Source organism: Grampus griseus, assembly GCF_964374135.1.
Source record: "Grampus griseus genome assembly, chromosome: 16".
In the NCBI taxonomy this organism is placed as follows: domain Eukaryota; kingdom Metazoa; phylum Chordata; class Mammalia; order Artiodactyla; family Delphinidae; genus Grampus; species Grampus griseus.
Window position 1 is genome coordinate 52,832,795 of NC_139010.1, and position 16,648 is coordinate 52,849,442.

The 16,648-nt window shown below is 35.8% G+C and overlaps 1 protein-coding gene across 7 annotated transcripts in view; it reads left to right on the plus strand.

Moving 5' to 3' along the window:
- EXOC6 (exocyst complex component 6) overlaps nt 1-16,648 on the plus strand; it is a gene marked incomplete at its 5' end in the record, with an annotated part of 209,091 nt that overhangs the window by 35,025 nt on the left and 157,418 nt on the right. For 5 of the 7 annotated variants that reach the window (XM_082674090.1, XM_082674094.1, XM_082674096.1 and 2 more), the window contains 3 exons: nt 13,916-14,087; nt 15,364-15,411; nt 15,501-15,591. In XM_082674090.1, coding sequence (XP_082530216.1) covers nt 13,916-14,087; nt 15,364-15,411; nt 15,501-15,591 — 311 coding nt within the window. Of the gene's footprint in view, nt 1-12,448; nt 12,580-13,915; nt 14,088-15,363; nt 15,412-15,500; nt 15,592-16,648 lie in introns of those variants that run through there. The other 2 variants (XM_082674092.1, XM_082674091.1) reach the window with 2 other exon arrangements.

The window sequence follows — 16,648 nt, forward strand, 5'->3', positions numbered from 1 at the left end:
CCTTTATTTCTGGATTATTTTGTGGTAATTCTTCCCAGCATTTTTTATATCATGGCACAAACAGAAAGTTAGAATGAGGGTTGAGCTGATCACTGTTGTGGTATGCCTATAACTTATTCATTTGGGAAGACGTACTTTAATGTATTGATCAGATAAGGGAGTTTGTCAACTCCTTATAATTGTAAAATTGTGTGTGTGTGTGTGTGTGTGTTGTGTGCGTGTGTGCGTGCGTGCATGTATGTCTTAGTTAAGGATTTTTTGTTCGTTTGTTTTAGTTGTAAGTACCAAACCTACTTGAATTAACTTAAGGAAAAAAATGAAAGTTACTGGGTATCTCACAAAAGTCATACTTCTCAAAAGACTGGAACAAAGAAGTAGAAGACCATATTTCTTTCTGTTTCTCCATGCTTCATTCTGTCTTCATTTTCTGAGGTCTGGCTTTCTCTGCTTCTCTCTGCACTTGAGGATGACTACCTACAGCTTCTATATGTCAGTCAGGCACATAGAGCTGGCTATTTCTGAATTCCACTTCCAAATTCCTGAAAGAATGTGTCTAATTGAACCAGCTCGGGTCAGTTGTACACCTCTGGTGCAACGTACTGTGATTGGAAGGGGCTGTACTACTCGTTCAGCCTTGTGAACAGTTTTCAGAGACAAAGAATATATTACCGTTGTGTTTGTGCACTTTTCTGGGGAGAAGATCTATAACTTTTATTAAAATCACAGAGAAGAGTCTTGCCACTCCCTGGCCACTGCCCAGATAAAGGTTAAGAATAACTACTCTAAGAGTTATGATAGAATTCTCTCTACTTACAACAGGTATCCTTCAGGTCAGTTAGACAGTTTAATTGTCTTTTTCACAATACTATGTTCCTTCCTGGCTGTGTTTACCATGATTGAATTCCCTCCTCCTTATTTCTCCACCTACTCAAGTATTACCTGTCACTGAATTCCTTTCCTAGGTCCTATTTCCTCTATGAAATCTTGGCATCTTAGAAGACTGCATTCTATGTGGATAAATAAACAAATAAATAAATATATGCACACATATACATATATGTGTATTTTCTGTGTCTGAAATCTTATAGCATGGATTTTTAAAAATGCTACACAGTGTTATTTAGTTGTATGACTTAGGATATATATTTTCTTTTCTTTCTTTTTTTTTTTTTTTCGTTGTACTGTGCGGCTTGCAGGATCTTAGTTCTTCAACCAGGGATTGAACCTGGGCCATGTAGTGAAAGTGCTGAGTCCTAACCACTGGACCACCAGGGAATTCCCTGTATATTTTAAGTAAATATCTTAAATGCAGGCCTAATGTAATAGTCCATGAAGCTTATTATTGTCATGCATCTCTGATTAGTTCCAACTGTGTTACGTAGCATAATGCCATGGGTACAACAGACTCATGTTAAATACTTTTTGAACTGAATTAATGAAAAACAAGAACCTTCATTATAGAAAACTTGAAGAATATATAGAATAGAGAGGAGGGAAAAAAATCACTTTTTTCCCTACTGCTTACGGATAATCAAAATTCTAGTCATTTTTTATGTTAGAAACAACAAATATTTATTTATTGAAGTTATGATATTCAACATTTTAAATGTTGATCTTTGTTAAATATTTGTTAAATGAAGTTAAATTACATTATATATAATTTTCAACCTATTTTCTCTATTTGATTATTTCCTGTTGTTGCACATTTAGGCGGTTCTTATTTTTTGTGAAATTCTGTGAACGGTGATATGAACTCTAAAATAATTTCTTAGAATCTTGGTTCCTGGAAGTGAAAATAATCATGTAGGAAATAATAGGTAATAGCTAACATCTGTTGAATATTTACTATATGCCACTGTTTTAAACACTTATATGTGTTATTTTATTTAATCTTCATAAGAAGCAAATGAGGTACTCATTTTGCAGATGAAGAAACTGAGGTAGAGATAGATTAGGTCATTTGCCCTAGGCAGTCAGTAAGTGGTGAGCTAGACATGAACATAGGCCATTTGGCTTCTGAGCCTGTACTCTTAGTCATGATGCTTTGCCTTCTGATTTAGAGTATCAGATAATGAAAGCTGCAATATAAAAACAATATTAAATTTTAACTTAAAAAGGTGGGAAGGTTTACATTAAGATTGGATCAGTGAGGAATGTGACCAGAATTATACTCAGGGAGGGAGGGTCCTGTATCTTGAACTTGTACTAGGTCAAATATAGGTCCCTTATTCCTCTGCAGCTCTGCAGTTACAAGATACAGGCCTCCAGTAGTTTTAGTAAGGCCAGTCTCTGGTTTATTCTCTCCAGGACTGGGGGTTGCTTGATGCAAGAAAAATCACTGACCTTTGTACCCTCTTCAGGCCCTTTTTCAATTCTAAATGATGGAAAAAACAAGATACCATCTTTCCCTGCCTTCTCTTTTTTCATCATTCCTATCCTCATTCATTCATTCCTGTGTTAAAAAGAACATAAATCAGATTTGCTTTTAGCCTTTCTTACTAGAAGGGCTAGTTATTTTCAATTTGGTAGACCGGGCCTAATAGAATCCATGTACAATGGTTTGTTTGTTGTTTTGTTTTCTGTTTTTGTCATGCCTGAATGTGAAGGCAGGCAACTATTCTTTGTGTGGTTTGTGAGTGAGTGTGTGTGTGTTGTTGATGTTTGAGTATTGCCAACTTCATTTTAAAGGAGCTTAATTTTGAGAGAATTCATTAATGGAGGCATTGCCATAGTAATAAGAAAGATGCTCTGGAATTGAGTAATGAACATGTTACTGACATATTTAAGGTAAAGAATTTCAGCAACTGAGTGTTTGGTGATTTTTTGCAGTGAGTTCCTTTTACCTTTTTTCATGCAATATTCTCTAACAGTCCGTGTGAGTTCAAGACTTGGATTGTAGACCTGGCTCTGGCCTTTTGTAGACACGTGCTGTTGAGCAAATCCTTTAACTTCTCTGAGCCTCATTTCCTTCATCTGTGAGGCAGAGATAAAACCAGTTGCCCTGTCCACTTCCCTCGGGTTCTTGGTATCAGATGCAATGATGTATGCAGAACTGCTTTGTGGATTGCAAAGCACCAGTACAAATGTAAAAGATTATTTTTATTTTGTTAATTATATTCTGCTTTTGAATGGACACAGAATTGCTCTTCTCAACTTCGTGTTTTTTGTCCGTTTTTTCTGCTGAGCTCTGAAATGACCAGCAGAAGTGGACTGTGTGGTCAGGATGAATTGTGGGAGTTAGGATCAGCCTTGTATCAGGGTAACCATCTTTCGTTTTTCTTCCACACTATTTCTGAATTACACTTATTTGGCAAAGTGTCTTTTGAAAAACACATTATAAAAATTAAATTAATATATATTAATGTATATTTATTTTTTAAATGAATAACTTTGGAATCCTTTCTTTCAGAGTTAGAATGAAATGCATTTACAGCTGACTTTAATTTTTTTTTTTTTTTTTGCGATACGCGAGCCTCTCACTGTTGTGGCCTCTCCCGTTGCGTAGCACAGGCTCCGGACGCGCAGGCTCAGCGGCCATGGCTCACAGGTCCAGCCGCTCCACGGCAAGTGGGATCTTCCTGGACTGGGGCACGAACCCGTGTCCCCTGCATCAACCACTGCGCCGCCAGGGAAGCCCTGTCTTTTCATTTTGTTAATGGTTTCCTTGGCTGTGCAGAAGCTTTTAAGTTTGATTAGGTCCCACTTGTTTATATTTACTCTTATTTCTTTTGACTTGAGAGATTGATCCAAGAAAGTATTGCTACGTTTTAAGTCTGAGAATGTTTTGCCTATGTTCTCTTCTAGGAGATTTATGATATCATGTCTTATAGTTAGATCTTTAAACCATTTGGAGTTTATTTTTATATATGCTGTGAGGGAGTGTTTTAATTTCATTGATTTACATGCAGCTGTCCAGCTTTCCCAACACTACTTGCTTGTCTTTTCTCCATTGTATATTCTTGCCTCCTTTATCGTAGATTAATTGACTGTAGGTGTGTGGGTTTATTTTTTGCCTCTCTATTTTGTTCCATTGATTTGTATGTCTGTTTTTGTTGTTCTGCTGTTTTTAACCATTATATTAAAGCAGTAGATAACATCATAAAGCAGATTTAAAAAAGGAGGAAATATTTTTATTTTGATTTCACAGTACTTAGTTGTTAATTAGGTTGAGTATGAGATAGATGCACACCGTATTTTGATACAATCGTAAAAGAAAAATATTTGGATTTCTAGAGATTACTTTTTGGTGAAGAGTGCCCTCTAGTGAACCTTTTCTCTTTATTAAGATTTACAGTTCTTTGCATCCTCACAGCATTTGTGGACTGAAGACACCTTCAGTTCTCAAGGAATTTAGAAGATAAAACATACACTAAGTAATTGGAGAATAAATTTGATGTGTTATACAAATAAATAAAAGATAGTGTATTATTGGGCTTCCCTGGTGGCGCAGTGGTTGAGAGTCTGCCTGCTGATGCAGGGGACACGGGTTCGTGCCCTGGTCTGGGAAGATCCCACATGCCGCAGAGTGGCTAGGCCCATGAGCCATGGCCATTGAGCCTGCGCGTCTGGAGCCTGTGCTCCACAACGGGAGAGGCCACAACAGTGAGAGGCCCACATACCGCAAAAAAAAAAAAAAAAAAAAAAGATAGTGCATTATAGACTGTATGTAAAAGAGCTGGGAAAATTCTAGGTAATGGGGAATTCATTATTCAATATAGCTATTCATGAAAGTATCCCAAAGGAACTATCTTGAGGTGAATTCTGAAGGAAGTTTAAGATTGAGGCATATTGTGGGGAAGAGCATCCTGGGGTCAAAAAGGAAGTTAAGGACAGTGCCAAAAAGGATTAGTGTCAAAAGGGAAAAAGAAATAGTGAAAAAAAGAATTATTCTGGAAAAGATTTAAATTTAATTCGATTTTAAATATTTTAAGCAAATGTCCAAACAATTTGTTCATGTACTTAGAAACCTTTTTCAGAGGTTTGGGAAGGATTCTGCTGGACAGTTGTGGCTTGGGGTCTTTCATGCGACTGCAGTCAGATACTGGTTGCTGCTTGGGCTAAAATCAGCTGAGACTCACCTGGACTAGACAGCCACGGTGGCTCACTCACATTGCTGGCAGATGATGTGCTGTCATTTGGGAGCGCCCACATGTGGCCTCTTCAGCATGTCATTTTTAGGATTGTTAGACTCTTACGTGATGGATGGTTTTCCCCAGAATGAGTATCTAAAGACCTCTGTGTGGAAGCTGCATGGCTTTTTTTCTAGCTTCTGAAGTCACATACTATTATTTAAGTTATATTCCATTGGTTGAAGCAGTCATAAGCCTGTCCAAATTCAAAGGAAAGAGAAGGTGTGTCAGAGAATTTTGGACCTGTGTTATAAAACTTCATTTACTTTCTTGCCTCCTTGAAGAGTTAGGCTCAGCACAGATAAATTTTAATGATTTAGGGAGCAGCCATCCTCTGTATTAAAGTTACCTGTGCATATGCCTGTCTTTTGTGCTTAATTTTCAGTTTCTGTTGTACATGGTTGGTACTTAATGAATATTGTTGGAAAGAATTCTCCTTTCTCTTTATCCTGCTGTTAATGCTTTGGAGCTATTTCACTTCTTATTTGCACCTGGATTACAGAGAAGCAGGGAAAGTTATGGGAATTTGTTATTCATGTTTGATGTATTTGATGAAATGGAAAATGTTAGGAATACTAACATTTAACATGACACCTTATATTGACTATTTTCTTTCTTGCTGTTCTAAATTGCTAAATTACTGTAATATAAATTTATTTTTTTCCCCAAGATGGAGTGGTACTTTGAGCAGTCCTTTTGTGTATTTAAGGAAGGGAAATGGTGTCTTTGCTATTCATTGTTTAAAAAAAAAAGAATTCCAAATCATGTGACCTTATGTAAAAGGGGCTTTTCTCCCCAATGAGAACTCATTTGCTGTCTTTGAATATTTTAGCTTATTGTTTCTCATATGGATGTTACTGGAATTTGGGACACCTTAAATGTATCTAAAGGCTGCTGAAGAGAGTTGCAGTGTTTCAAGTCCCATTTCTGATTCTAGCTGCAGGTTTTCAAGTGGGTTATAAACTGGTATTAAAGACACTGCTCCACTGAAAAATTAGATTACATTTCCAATTTACATAGCCTAGGATACAAAAACCAAGTGGTCACTTAGGGTAGGAGCAGTTAGAGTATCTCAGTGTAGCTTCTCCTAGTTTCCAGGATCCATACAGTAGGCACAGAGAACTGCTGATGAGACAAAGTAGCGTCTCACTGGTGTGTAACTGCCCTTTTATACTTGGGGCTTACATATATCCTGTTCTGAAAGAACTTAAACTAGCAATTCATATGCTTCTATTTAAGGAAATATTTTCAAATCTTGGCCTTAAATTACTTGCCAAATGACTGGTTTGTTGCATGACCAGTTTGCTGAATTTACCAAATTTATTGATATACCGAAAACCTGTTTTAAAAACTATTTTTGAGATTGATAGCAAGTAATTTGTATTGGATACGATGGTTTTCATAGCTTTTTGAAAACTTCTGATCACTTTTTCTGTGTTACGTTTAACATTGTTTTCATAGCAGCATTTTTAGGAATGTTAAATTTGTCAAAAGCTGATAATCCTAGGGTGGTTAATTGTCATAAATATGTTTAATATTAGAAAAGTATATTTTTATAGTTAGTAACCAAAATTTTAGTACTAATCAGTATGATTGGTACTTAGAACATAAAAAGCATTCAATACAAGTATGAAATTGCTGAAAAAGTATCATAAATAATCTCATTAATATGAAATACCAAATCTTGAATACTAATTATTGGAAATATAAAATTAATATTTTAGAAATTAAGTTTGATAAGCCATTAGAAACTTTGGTGAGAGAATAGAAAAATGCCTATGGACTGGAAGAATATAGAATGCTCAAATGGATGCAAACACAATTTTTTATTACTAGAAGTACAGAATTAAGGCAAATGTGTCATTTGAGGAACTGGTGAAAGAAATGTGGTTAATGTTTGAAAAAGTAGAAAATGATATTAAAAAGCATACAGTGGAGGTCAGAAGTAGCTGATACAAGTATTTTAGTAAAAGAAAATTTAAAAAATAATTTCTCAGGAAACAGATTTTATTTTCTTTAGAGTTATTATGATGGAATTTTGTTTTACAATGAAGATACAATGAAAGAAAAAGATACTGAAAATAGTGTACGGGTATTATATGCTTTTTGACAAAAAAATCCTAATGTTGCCAGTAATAAGAAGAGAGTTCTTTTTCACATAGTATCTTGTGAATGTTTGTTTTCCTTCAGAAAGATGTTTTCCTAAGATTAGTAAATTATTAATATTATTAACAGAACGTAGCATCTGTCTAAAATATCGAAGTAGCCTGAGTGCCTCCATTAAGACATTTGATTTGATGATAAAAGCATTAATTTTCAAAGAACCAATTTTAACATTTAAATGACATCTTAGTTTTCTTATATTTACTTTATTACCACTAGGTGGAGCCCTGTGCATACAATTCAAGAGGCATTTCAGAAAGCACATTTACTTGTTTACATCCTATAAGCCTGATATATCAGATGATCATATACTGTGAGATAACTCATATTTCTGTACTTTGCATTGCTGTGGAAGATTAGATATAATGAAGATAGAAAGTGTGTACCTAAAATTTTTTTTTGCTATGCTCTTAGGACATAAACATTTTTTAAGACATACAGGAATGCTTTTATGCATTCCTAGTTGCTAAAGTTAAAATATGTAAATAAAATCATAGTGTAGCGTAGTCCATCTTTGTTTTTCTTCACGAAGTTTTAAAGTCATCTCTTCTTTTAAAATTGATTTACATCTGAGTTTTGTCTGATTAGCATTAAATTTTGCCAGAAGTAAGGTTTTATTGTGCTAAGCTTTTGGAAGTGCTGACTGGACTCTTATATTGAAGTCATTATCTATATATGGAGCACTAAGTTGCACCCACAGTGGATGTGGGTAGTGGAAAATTTACCGACTTTCTAATGTTCACTCTTTCTGGTTTTGTCATATCTGTGTGTATTTATTTATAGAAACTTGATTAGGCTTGCCAACAGACATTATAAAATCCTGGGGACATTTTGAAAGAAGAAAAAATTATTTTCAGTAACATTGTATATTGCTTGAACATTTAGAACAGCAATATATCTGGCACACTAATTAGATGGATACAACTGTTAACCAACTTAGGATTCAAGGAATGAATAGTGCTGAATGGTATTTCCTTTCTTGCCCTGCAAGTCAGAATTTCAAAGAATAATGATTATCATTCAAAGACATAAAAAGGAAAAAGAAAAATAGATTTTTCAGAGTCCCGTCAGCTGAGGTTAGCTGAGTACCGGGCCCTCAGTTTTCTCTGCTTCATACTTTGTTCCTCCTTATTTTCTTGCGTTTGTAATTTAATACTGCCTAACAATTAGCTATGCCTCAGTTCTCATCCCCTTTTTCTGTTCGTTGGATGATTTCACCTGATGGGTGCAACAGTGCACATCAGGGATTCCCTACTGAGTCATTCTCAATTGTTGATCTTCAAAGGTGATCTGGTTAGTTGCTATGCTGGTAACTTCTCTGCATTCTCATGCCGCTTATCACCATTTCTGATTGGAGAGGCTGTCTAAAATAATGGTTAAGAGCACTGGCTTTGGAGCTAGGTAGACCTGGGGTTAAATCTTGGTCCCACTACTCTGTGACTTTGGACTTAAAGTCTTAATCTTCCCAAACTACATTTGTAGATTGGGATGCTAACAGTATCTACATCATTAAGCTGTAGTGAATACTAATGAGATAATGCATGTAAATCACCTAATAGTGAGTACTTGGTCGTGTGTTACTGTTTTTTTTGTAGTCTTTATTACATTAAGCCAGAAGCAGCAGAATATGACTCCTCTTTAGTCCACTAAGTCTCTGGGGAATTGTCGACAGGGAGTGCTCATCTTCTCTGCTTCTCTCCATAAACGTCTCCCTCCACCTTGTCACCAGATCATCTCTATAATTAAGCATAGATTCCTTCAGAGAGAAGATTGATAATTCTTGCTATGCAAAAATTCTTGGGATAAGAATTGCTCTTCTTTTCTTCCTTTTTCCAGTGTTCTATACATACCCACCTTTTATCCCTTCCTGCCTCTCTCTGTTCACTTAGCTATTTGTTATTGGCTTTATTGGCAAATTTTTAGAGTAATTATTTTTTACTTTACTTTTCATAAGAGTGGGTAGAGGGTTAAATCGACTACATGTCGTGATTAATGCCTTTTTTGAGTGCTTGGATTTGGCTTTTAGATTTGTGTTGCATCTATTAAATTAAGAAAGGCAGAACTATGTACTTTCTAGGGTTCTTTTCAGGACCCTAGAATATTCTATCATTTGGTGAATTTTGGATTCTGGCACTTGCCAGGTCATCCTTCAATACTTTGTTTAAATGTAATTCATTTCTGTGATTTAGAACATTTCTTTATCTCAACTTCATTTCTGTGTACTCTGCTCAGAATGATCTCGTTGATATGGATTGTGGTTGACAAGTGGTTGTATCAGCTTGGAGTGCAACTTGTACTCAGGACTGGAATGGCAGATGGTTACCAAGGGTCAGGAGAGACTTATCAGTAGGCAGATCAAGACCTACTCTTCCTTCTCATTCACAGTACTAATTCTTTAATGTTATTTTTATTTCCTATATTGGGACTTACCTTTCTATTTTAATAGCAGAAGGCATGGAATGTAAGTAGTTCACCCATTTCAGGCTTTGGTTTTCTGTTAATGGATGGTGGGAAATACGTATGTCATGATATTGTTTTTCTCCATACTAATAACATCAATAGAAAAAAAGGTGTTCACCAGCTATAATAGTTACACTGCTATTATATGTTTTAATATATATGCTGTAATATATGTATTATATCCTTATATATGTGTGTATATATATAAATAGATGCTATGATAGCTGCACTGGCAGTGTTCTGAAGCGCTATAAAGCAGGAGTAGTTTTTAAAGCTCTAGAGAATAAATTGGAAAGGCACACTAAGGTTTGGACTTTAAGAACTTTCTAAAATAAAATAGACTTCTGGGAAATAACTGTTGTTTCTCTTCTTTTTATTTATATGTCAGTGTTATTTTTTAAAGAGATAACAGTATTGCCTTTGCACTCACAAAAGGAGTCAAACTTTCCTTTGGAGTGACACTGTAGTAGGGCAGTCCTGAAATACCTCTTGCTAGTTTTTTGCTACAATGCTACAAGAGTAATAGAAAAAAAAAAAAAAGAGCAGGTTCTTTTGGTATTTTCTGTTTACTACCTGGTATTTTAAGAGCCAGATAAATATCAAACTTTTATTAAAATATGTAAAAAATGATCTTAGAAATGCATATATATACATTACTTAAAGAAATATAACACTTGTTCACAATTATGAAATAAAAATTTGTTTATAGCACACCAGGGTCAGTTAAATAAATTTCCTCTTGCACACAAATTTTCCTTTGGTATAATGTTGTTTGTTTAACTAAGAGTTCTTGTTAGCTATATGTGTTAATTATAGGAAAAGCATGAGATGGGAATTCTGCTACTGCCTCAGTCACTCACTAACTAGGTGACGCTGGGCAACTAACTCATTTACCATTTCTATGCCTGTTTCCTCATTTGTAAAAAGGAGGCAATGATATTTTCTATGGTGTGGTGTAAGAAATAAATGAAACATTAGTTGTAAAGATTATAAAAGTCCCTATACAATTGTCAGGTATTAGGGGTAGTCAACTCCTACAGCATGGGTAATTGAGTGTTAGCTACTTGATATTTGCAGCCAGTACTTAATTATTCAGCAGATGGTTCACTTATTTAACAAGGATTTGGATGTCTCTTATGTACATACTATGATAGTAGCCAGTGTATATTGAACACTTACTATGTGTCAGTTACTGTGCTAAGAGTTTTTCGTATGTTTACTATAACTTAATCCTCATAACACTCTGATGTAGATACTTTTTAAATCCCTATTTTATTGTTGAGAGAATTTGGTTTTAGAGAAGTTGGATGGCTTAGCTGAGGTTGAACAGCTAGTAAGTGTCCTTTTTGATTCCATCCATCCATCTGTCCATCTATCAATTATTTACTGACCACCTGCTACATGATAGGCTGTATTCTAGGGCTGGGTGTACAACAGGGAACAAAACAGACAAAAACTCTCTGCCCTCCTGCAACTTACATTCCAGTGAGCAAAGACAGAAAATAAAAGTGTGAAATAGAGAGTATATTCAATAGTGGTAAGAGTGATGCAGTGACAAAGTAAATTCCTTTATTTTAGAAAAAAAAAAAAGCAGGAAAGGGAATTGTGTGTGTGTGTGTGTGTGTGTGTGTGTGTGTGTTTATAACGTGGATATTGTGGCCAGAAAGGGCTTCATCAAGAAGGAGACCCAAAAACCTGAAGGAGGAGAGGGAGACAGCCATGTGTGAGAAATGTGATCCAGCTAGAGGAAACAGCATGTGCGAAGCATAGGACAGGAATGTGCTTGGTGGGTTTCAGGAACCACAAGGAGGCCAGTGTTGCTGGCGTGGAATAAGTAAAGTATTAGGAAGTGAGGTAATTGTGATAATATGGGGCAGAATTATGTAGGGCTTTATAGGCTGCTGTAAGAAAAATAGGGTTTTGAGCAGAAGAGAGACATGGGGTCTGACTTATATTTTAGTGGGATTATTTTGTCTACTTTGTTGAGAACAGACTGAAGGGAAACAAGGGTGGAATCAAGGAGACTGGTTAGGGAGCTGTTGGCAATAATCTAGGCAAGACACGTTGTTGGCGTAGTGCAGGGTGATACCAGTGGAGGTAGTGAGATGTGGCTGGATTGTTTTGGTGGGGAGGTGAGAGAAGAGAATGGTCAGGGATGATTTCAAGGTTTTTTTGCCTGAACAACTAGAATAATGGAGTTTACTAAGATGAGGGAAGGCTGTGGGAGGACCAGGGTTTGGGGAAGAAGATAGGAATTCATTTTGGACATATTTGAGATGCTTATCAGATATCCAGTTGGAGTGATGCATGAGTTTGAAGTTCAAGGGAGAGGTCAGGCCTAGAAATATAAATTTGGGACGTGTGAGAGTGTTTATGGAATTTAAAAGTCCAAGTCTAGGTGAGATCTAGAGACAGTATAGGTAGAAAAGAGACGATATCCAAGATCAGAGCCTAGTTCTAGCTTAGCTCTTGAAGGCCCAAGTTCTTAATGATTGCAACCTTATATTGCTGTGTCTAGTGTTATAATAGGTACTCACTAAAAATCTGCCACATGGAGGCTGCCCTCAAGAAGCTTATGGTCTTTGTGGAGAAACACAATATATGACATATACTTGAAACATTTAAGTTATAATGTAAAGAAATATTTGTATATAATGTGTCAGAGTGAGCAGACTGACTTTTTGTCTGTCCTACAGATGAAAAGATTACTTGGCATGGAAATGATTGAAAAAGGCCTGCTGGAGGAAATGGGACTTGAACTGAACCTCAAACCATGGGCAACAGATGGGGGCACACACTTTTGGGAGGTCCCCAAGACTGCTTTCAGGTTCAGTATGGTCCAGTGGTTCACACTCCGTGCTCCCAACTCAGGGGGCCCAGGATTTGATCCCTGGTTGGGGAACTAAGATCCCACATACTGCAGCTAAGCCTGTGTTCCGCAACTAGAGAAGCCCGCGCACTGCAACAAAAGCCCAGTGCAGCCTAAATAAATAAATAAAATAATACTTTTTAAAAAGATACAGATTAAAATTAACAACAGGAGAAGGCACATCAGGCAGGATTTAGGAGAGTTCCAGCAGGGAGCTTCCAATTGTCCTTTCCTACTGGAGTCATGTGGACAGCACTTATTTCCCCCAGCAATGATGCATGGTAACAGTCATGGAGTATTACTAACCAGGGAAGCTCTCCCAAGCCATGGTGTCTTTTACTGGGGGTTGGTCCCATAGGCACAGCTGACTGCCTGAGTTGCTGACCTTAATCTTCAGCCCCTCCAGAGCTCATACCATGTGGTTCCATGCCCCCATCAACTGTAAATCACATTGTAAGTCACATTGTTAGCTTAGACTATTTGGCATTGCCCAAGGCGCCCAAGTAAACAAAGGCATCTATCAGGCAGGACATTCCAAAGGCTAACCGCCGAGGAGTTGGGAGCAAGGGCCAAACCTTTTTTTGGGCAAGGTTAATCCTTTCCTTCATGGTGGATGGGGAAGTCCCTCAATGTGGAGCCAGCAGGAGCTAAAATACAGTAGGAGTGCAAACGTCATGTTTAGAGAACATTGGGGTGATTGCAGTATGGCCTTGTACTTGGGAATATGAACTCTGGAGCCAGATTACCAGGATTCATATCCCATATTCATGTTCATTCCACAACTAGCAACCAGCTGTCACTTGCTAGTTGTGGAATTTATGACAGTTACATAATCTGTAACTTATCTGTAAATTAGCAAGGGTAATAACAATACTACGTTACAGGCTTGTTATGAGGATTAAAGAGTTAATATATAAAGCACTCAGAATATGTCCTGACACATAGTAAATGCTGTAGAAATCAGGAGTTTGTTCATTCATTCCTTCATCATTCACTTAGTGATTCTTTTTTGAGCACTAGTATGTTTGAAGACTTCATCTCCTGAATCTCAAACTTTTATTTCCAGATGCCTAGTGATATATCTAGAGGGCTATGGCTCTTTAAATATTAACATGTTCAAAAAGAAATTAAGTATTTTCCACCCAAATTATTTCTATTAATGTCAGTACTATCAACCTAGTCTCTTCAGAGATTTTATTTTAAGATATCAGCTCTTGCAGAGATTGGGCTTAATAAAGAGTAAATTTTGGTGAACTGGGAAGTTAATGTTAGCTTTCTTTTTGTATATATACAGGTCTGTGTATGATGACCAACCAAATGCACACAAGAAGTTTATGGAAAAGTTAGATGCTTGTATCCGTAATCATGACAAGGAAATTGAAAAGATGTGTAATTTTCATCATCAGGGTTTTGTAGATGCTATTACAGAACTCCTTAAAGTAAGGACTGATGCAGAAAAACTGAAGGTAAGAAATAGTTAAAATTCTGTTTACCTTTGCTCTCAAATTACTCAAGTATTAGTTTATAGTGCATATTTACAAATCATTATTAAATGCACTATTTTTAAGAAGTGGATTAGTGTACATATTTGGGAATGCTCTATTAATACAGTTGTCATGCTAATGACAGGAGTAATCTCTTTTTTTTTTTTTTTTTTTGTAAACCAAGTAATGCATTGACTTAACAGGATTTCTTTCCATGCAGGGAATTGAACTCAAAAAATTCACACAATGAAAGGCCTCATTTGGAGTTTTAGAGTTCTAAAGTGACGATTAGTACAATATTGATAAAAAGCTATCTTCTGAAAACTTCTAAAAACTTACTATAAATGATTGTGTTCTCAAAGTTATTTAATTATAGTGAAATTGTTTTTTTTCTTAGTTTAATAGCAATGTGTAGTTTTCTTAAGGAAAATTGGTCTACATTTTCTGCCACACAGCAAAAACATTATTTATTAAATGAGACCTGGATTTGTTCTGTCAGAGTACAAAATATTTAGTTATAAGAATTGTCCTATTTATCTCTCTTTACATTTGGAGAGCTTAGCAGACAGAATGACCCTGGTTCACCAGAGGTTATGATTAGAAAACCATTATATAAAGGATATTCAGATAACAAGAGACCAAATACAGCATCAATGAGGTCACTGAGCATCTTTGTTCAGAAATTAATGAGATTTTTAATAAACCAGAATGTGCTTCCTTACTATGATGACCTAATGAGTCACTTAATATGTGGGAAAATTTGAGGTTGAGCTTTGCCTGCACCTGCAGCATTAAAATGTTGCTGTGGATTGAGATTTCCGTGTTTGATGTTAATCAACCACCCAGTGTTTGCATTCAGCAAAGTATGAATGTTTAATTACCATAAAATGCAATCACTATTTCCTACAGACAATGAATGGCATATAGACCTCATTGAAGTTATCAAAAAGGGACCAGTGGTCAACTGGGTCAGTGATTTGAATTGTTTTACAGACTTAGAGAAGCAAGTAAAGTTCAAAAATCTGGATTAAATTTGAGAAGTTTGCCACAGAATCTGTTAAAAAGAACTGTCATAAGTAATTGAAGTTAACAAAAGCCCTTTTCAATCAAAAGTTCAAGTTCAAGCTGTAGAGTTAATTTGAATTTGCATTTCTTTGTTCTAAGTTTCTCATGAAGCATGATCTGATTACAAGGGTGAGCAGTTACATCAGGGCAGTTTTATGCGTATTTGTCTAACTAAGGTGAAATTATTTTTAAGGTGCAAGTTACTGATACCAACCGAAGATTTCAAGATGCTGGAAAGGAGGTGAGAAAATGATACATTTTTTTGAGTATTCAATATGTAGATGCCATTTAACTGTTCATTTTAAAATATGGACATTTCTTCTTTTTAAGGTGATAGTCCAAACAGAAGATATTATTCGATGTAGAATTCAGCAGAGGAATATTACAACTGTAATAGAAAAATTGCAGTTATGCCTTCCAGGTAAGTTAAACTTGTCTATAATGTAACGTTCAGCTTGGTGAAATTGTAATTTAATGGTAGTGTATAGTCATTATACATTATAGGTATTACAGATTACTTGGTGATTGTCCCCCCCCCCCAGAGCCCATGGTATTCTTTCTTATCTACTTTATTCCCTGAATTTTCATGGTTTTCCTTATTATAAGGCCCCTATTTGATGATCTGTCACATCAGTCTCCTAGAACAACCCCTACCTTTCCATTTCCTTTCTGCCTAGTTTGCCCTTTGTCCCTCCCCAACCCACCCCCTGCCTTTTTTCCCCTCAGAATACTTTCCCATGGAGAGAGTGTCTTTTGATTACATTTTCTTTCATTTTCCTAATTAGCCTAATTTTTTTACCTTTAGTTTTCCATTGTTTTCTTTTTGTCACTTAAGCAGGTTTGCCTTTGGTCACAATTTCATTTTGCTAATAAGAAAACATCCAAAAGTGCTAGATCTTTTCCCTTTTTCGGTCTTGCCTTTCCTCTTATATTTTGGGAAGACTGACTTTTTAGGTTTCTAAGTTTCTGGTGTCTCTGTTAGGGCTCACATATTCCTGGGACATCAAATAAATTCTGAAGAAACTAACCAGTACTTTCTTTACCTGGATATACCCTGTTCAAACAAAAGGAAACAGGTATATGACATCCTTTTTTAATATAGTAAGCTAAATCTCAGTGTCCCATTTTTAACTTTTTTTTTTTTTTGGAAGGAACCTGAACCTCCATATCCAGGGCAATAGAATAAGGTGCTTTGTATAATATTTATATAATGTAAATTTAGCTTAGACTACAAATTACATAAACTGTTAGCATATTTTATTAGCTAAAAAAATTGTTTTCTGACTTGTGAGAATAAAGCTTTTCTTTTTTGTTTTAGAATCACTGAAATTCTGCTCATCTTAATTTCTAATGGACCAGGGATATGTGCACATTAACTTTTAGTAAATAAAATGTCTGCTTATTATGTTAGGTTTTAGGGTTGAGAAACCTATTTCCTTATAGTAATGCTTAATAATACTTCTTTGTCACCATCAGAT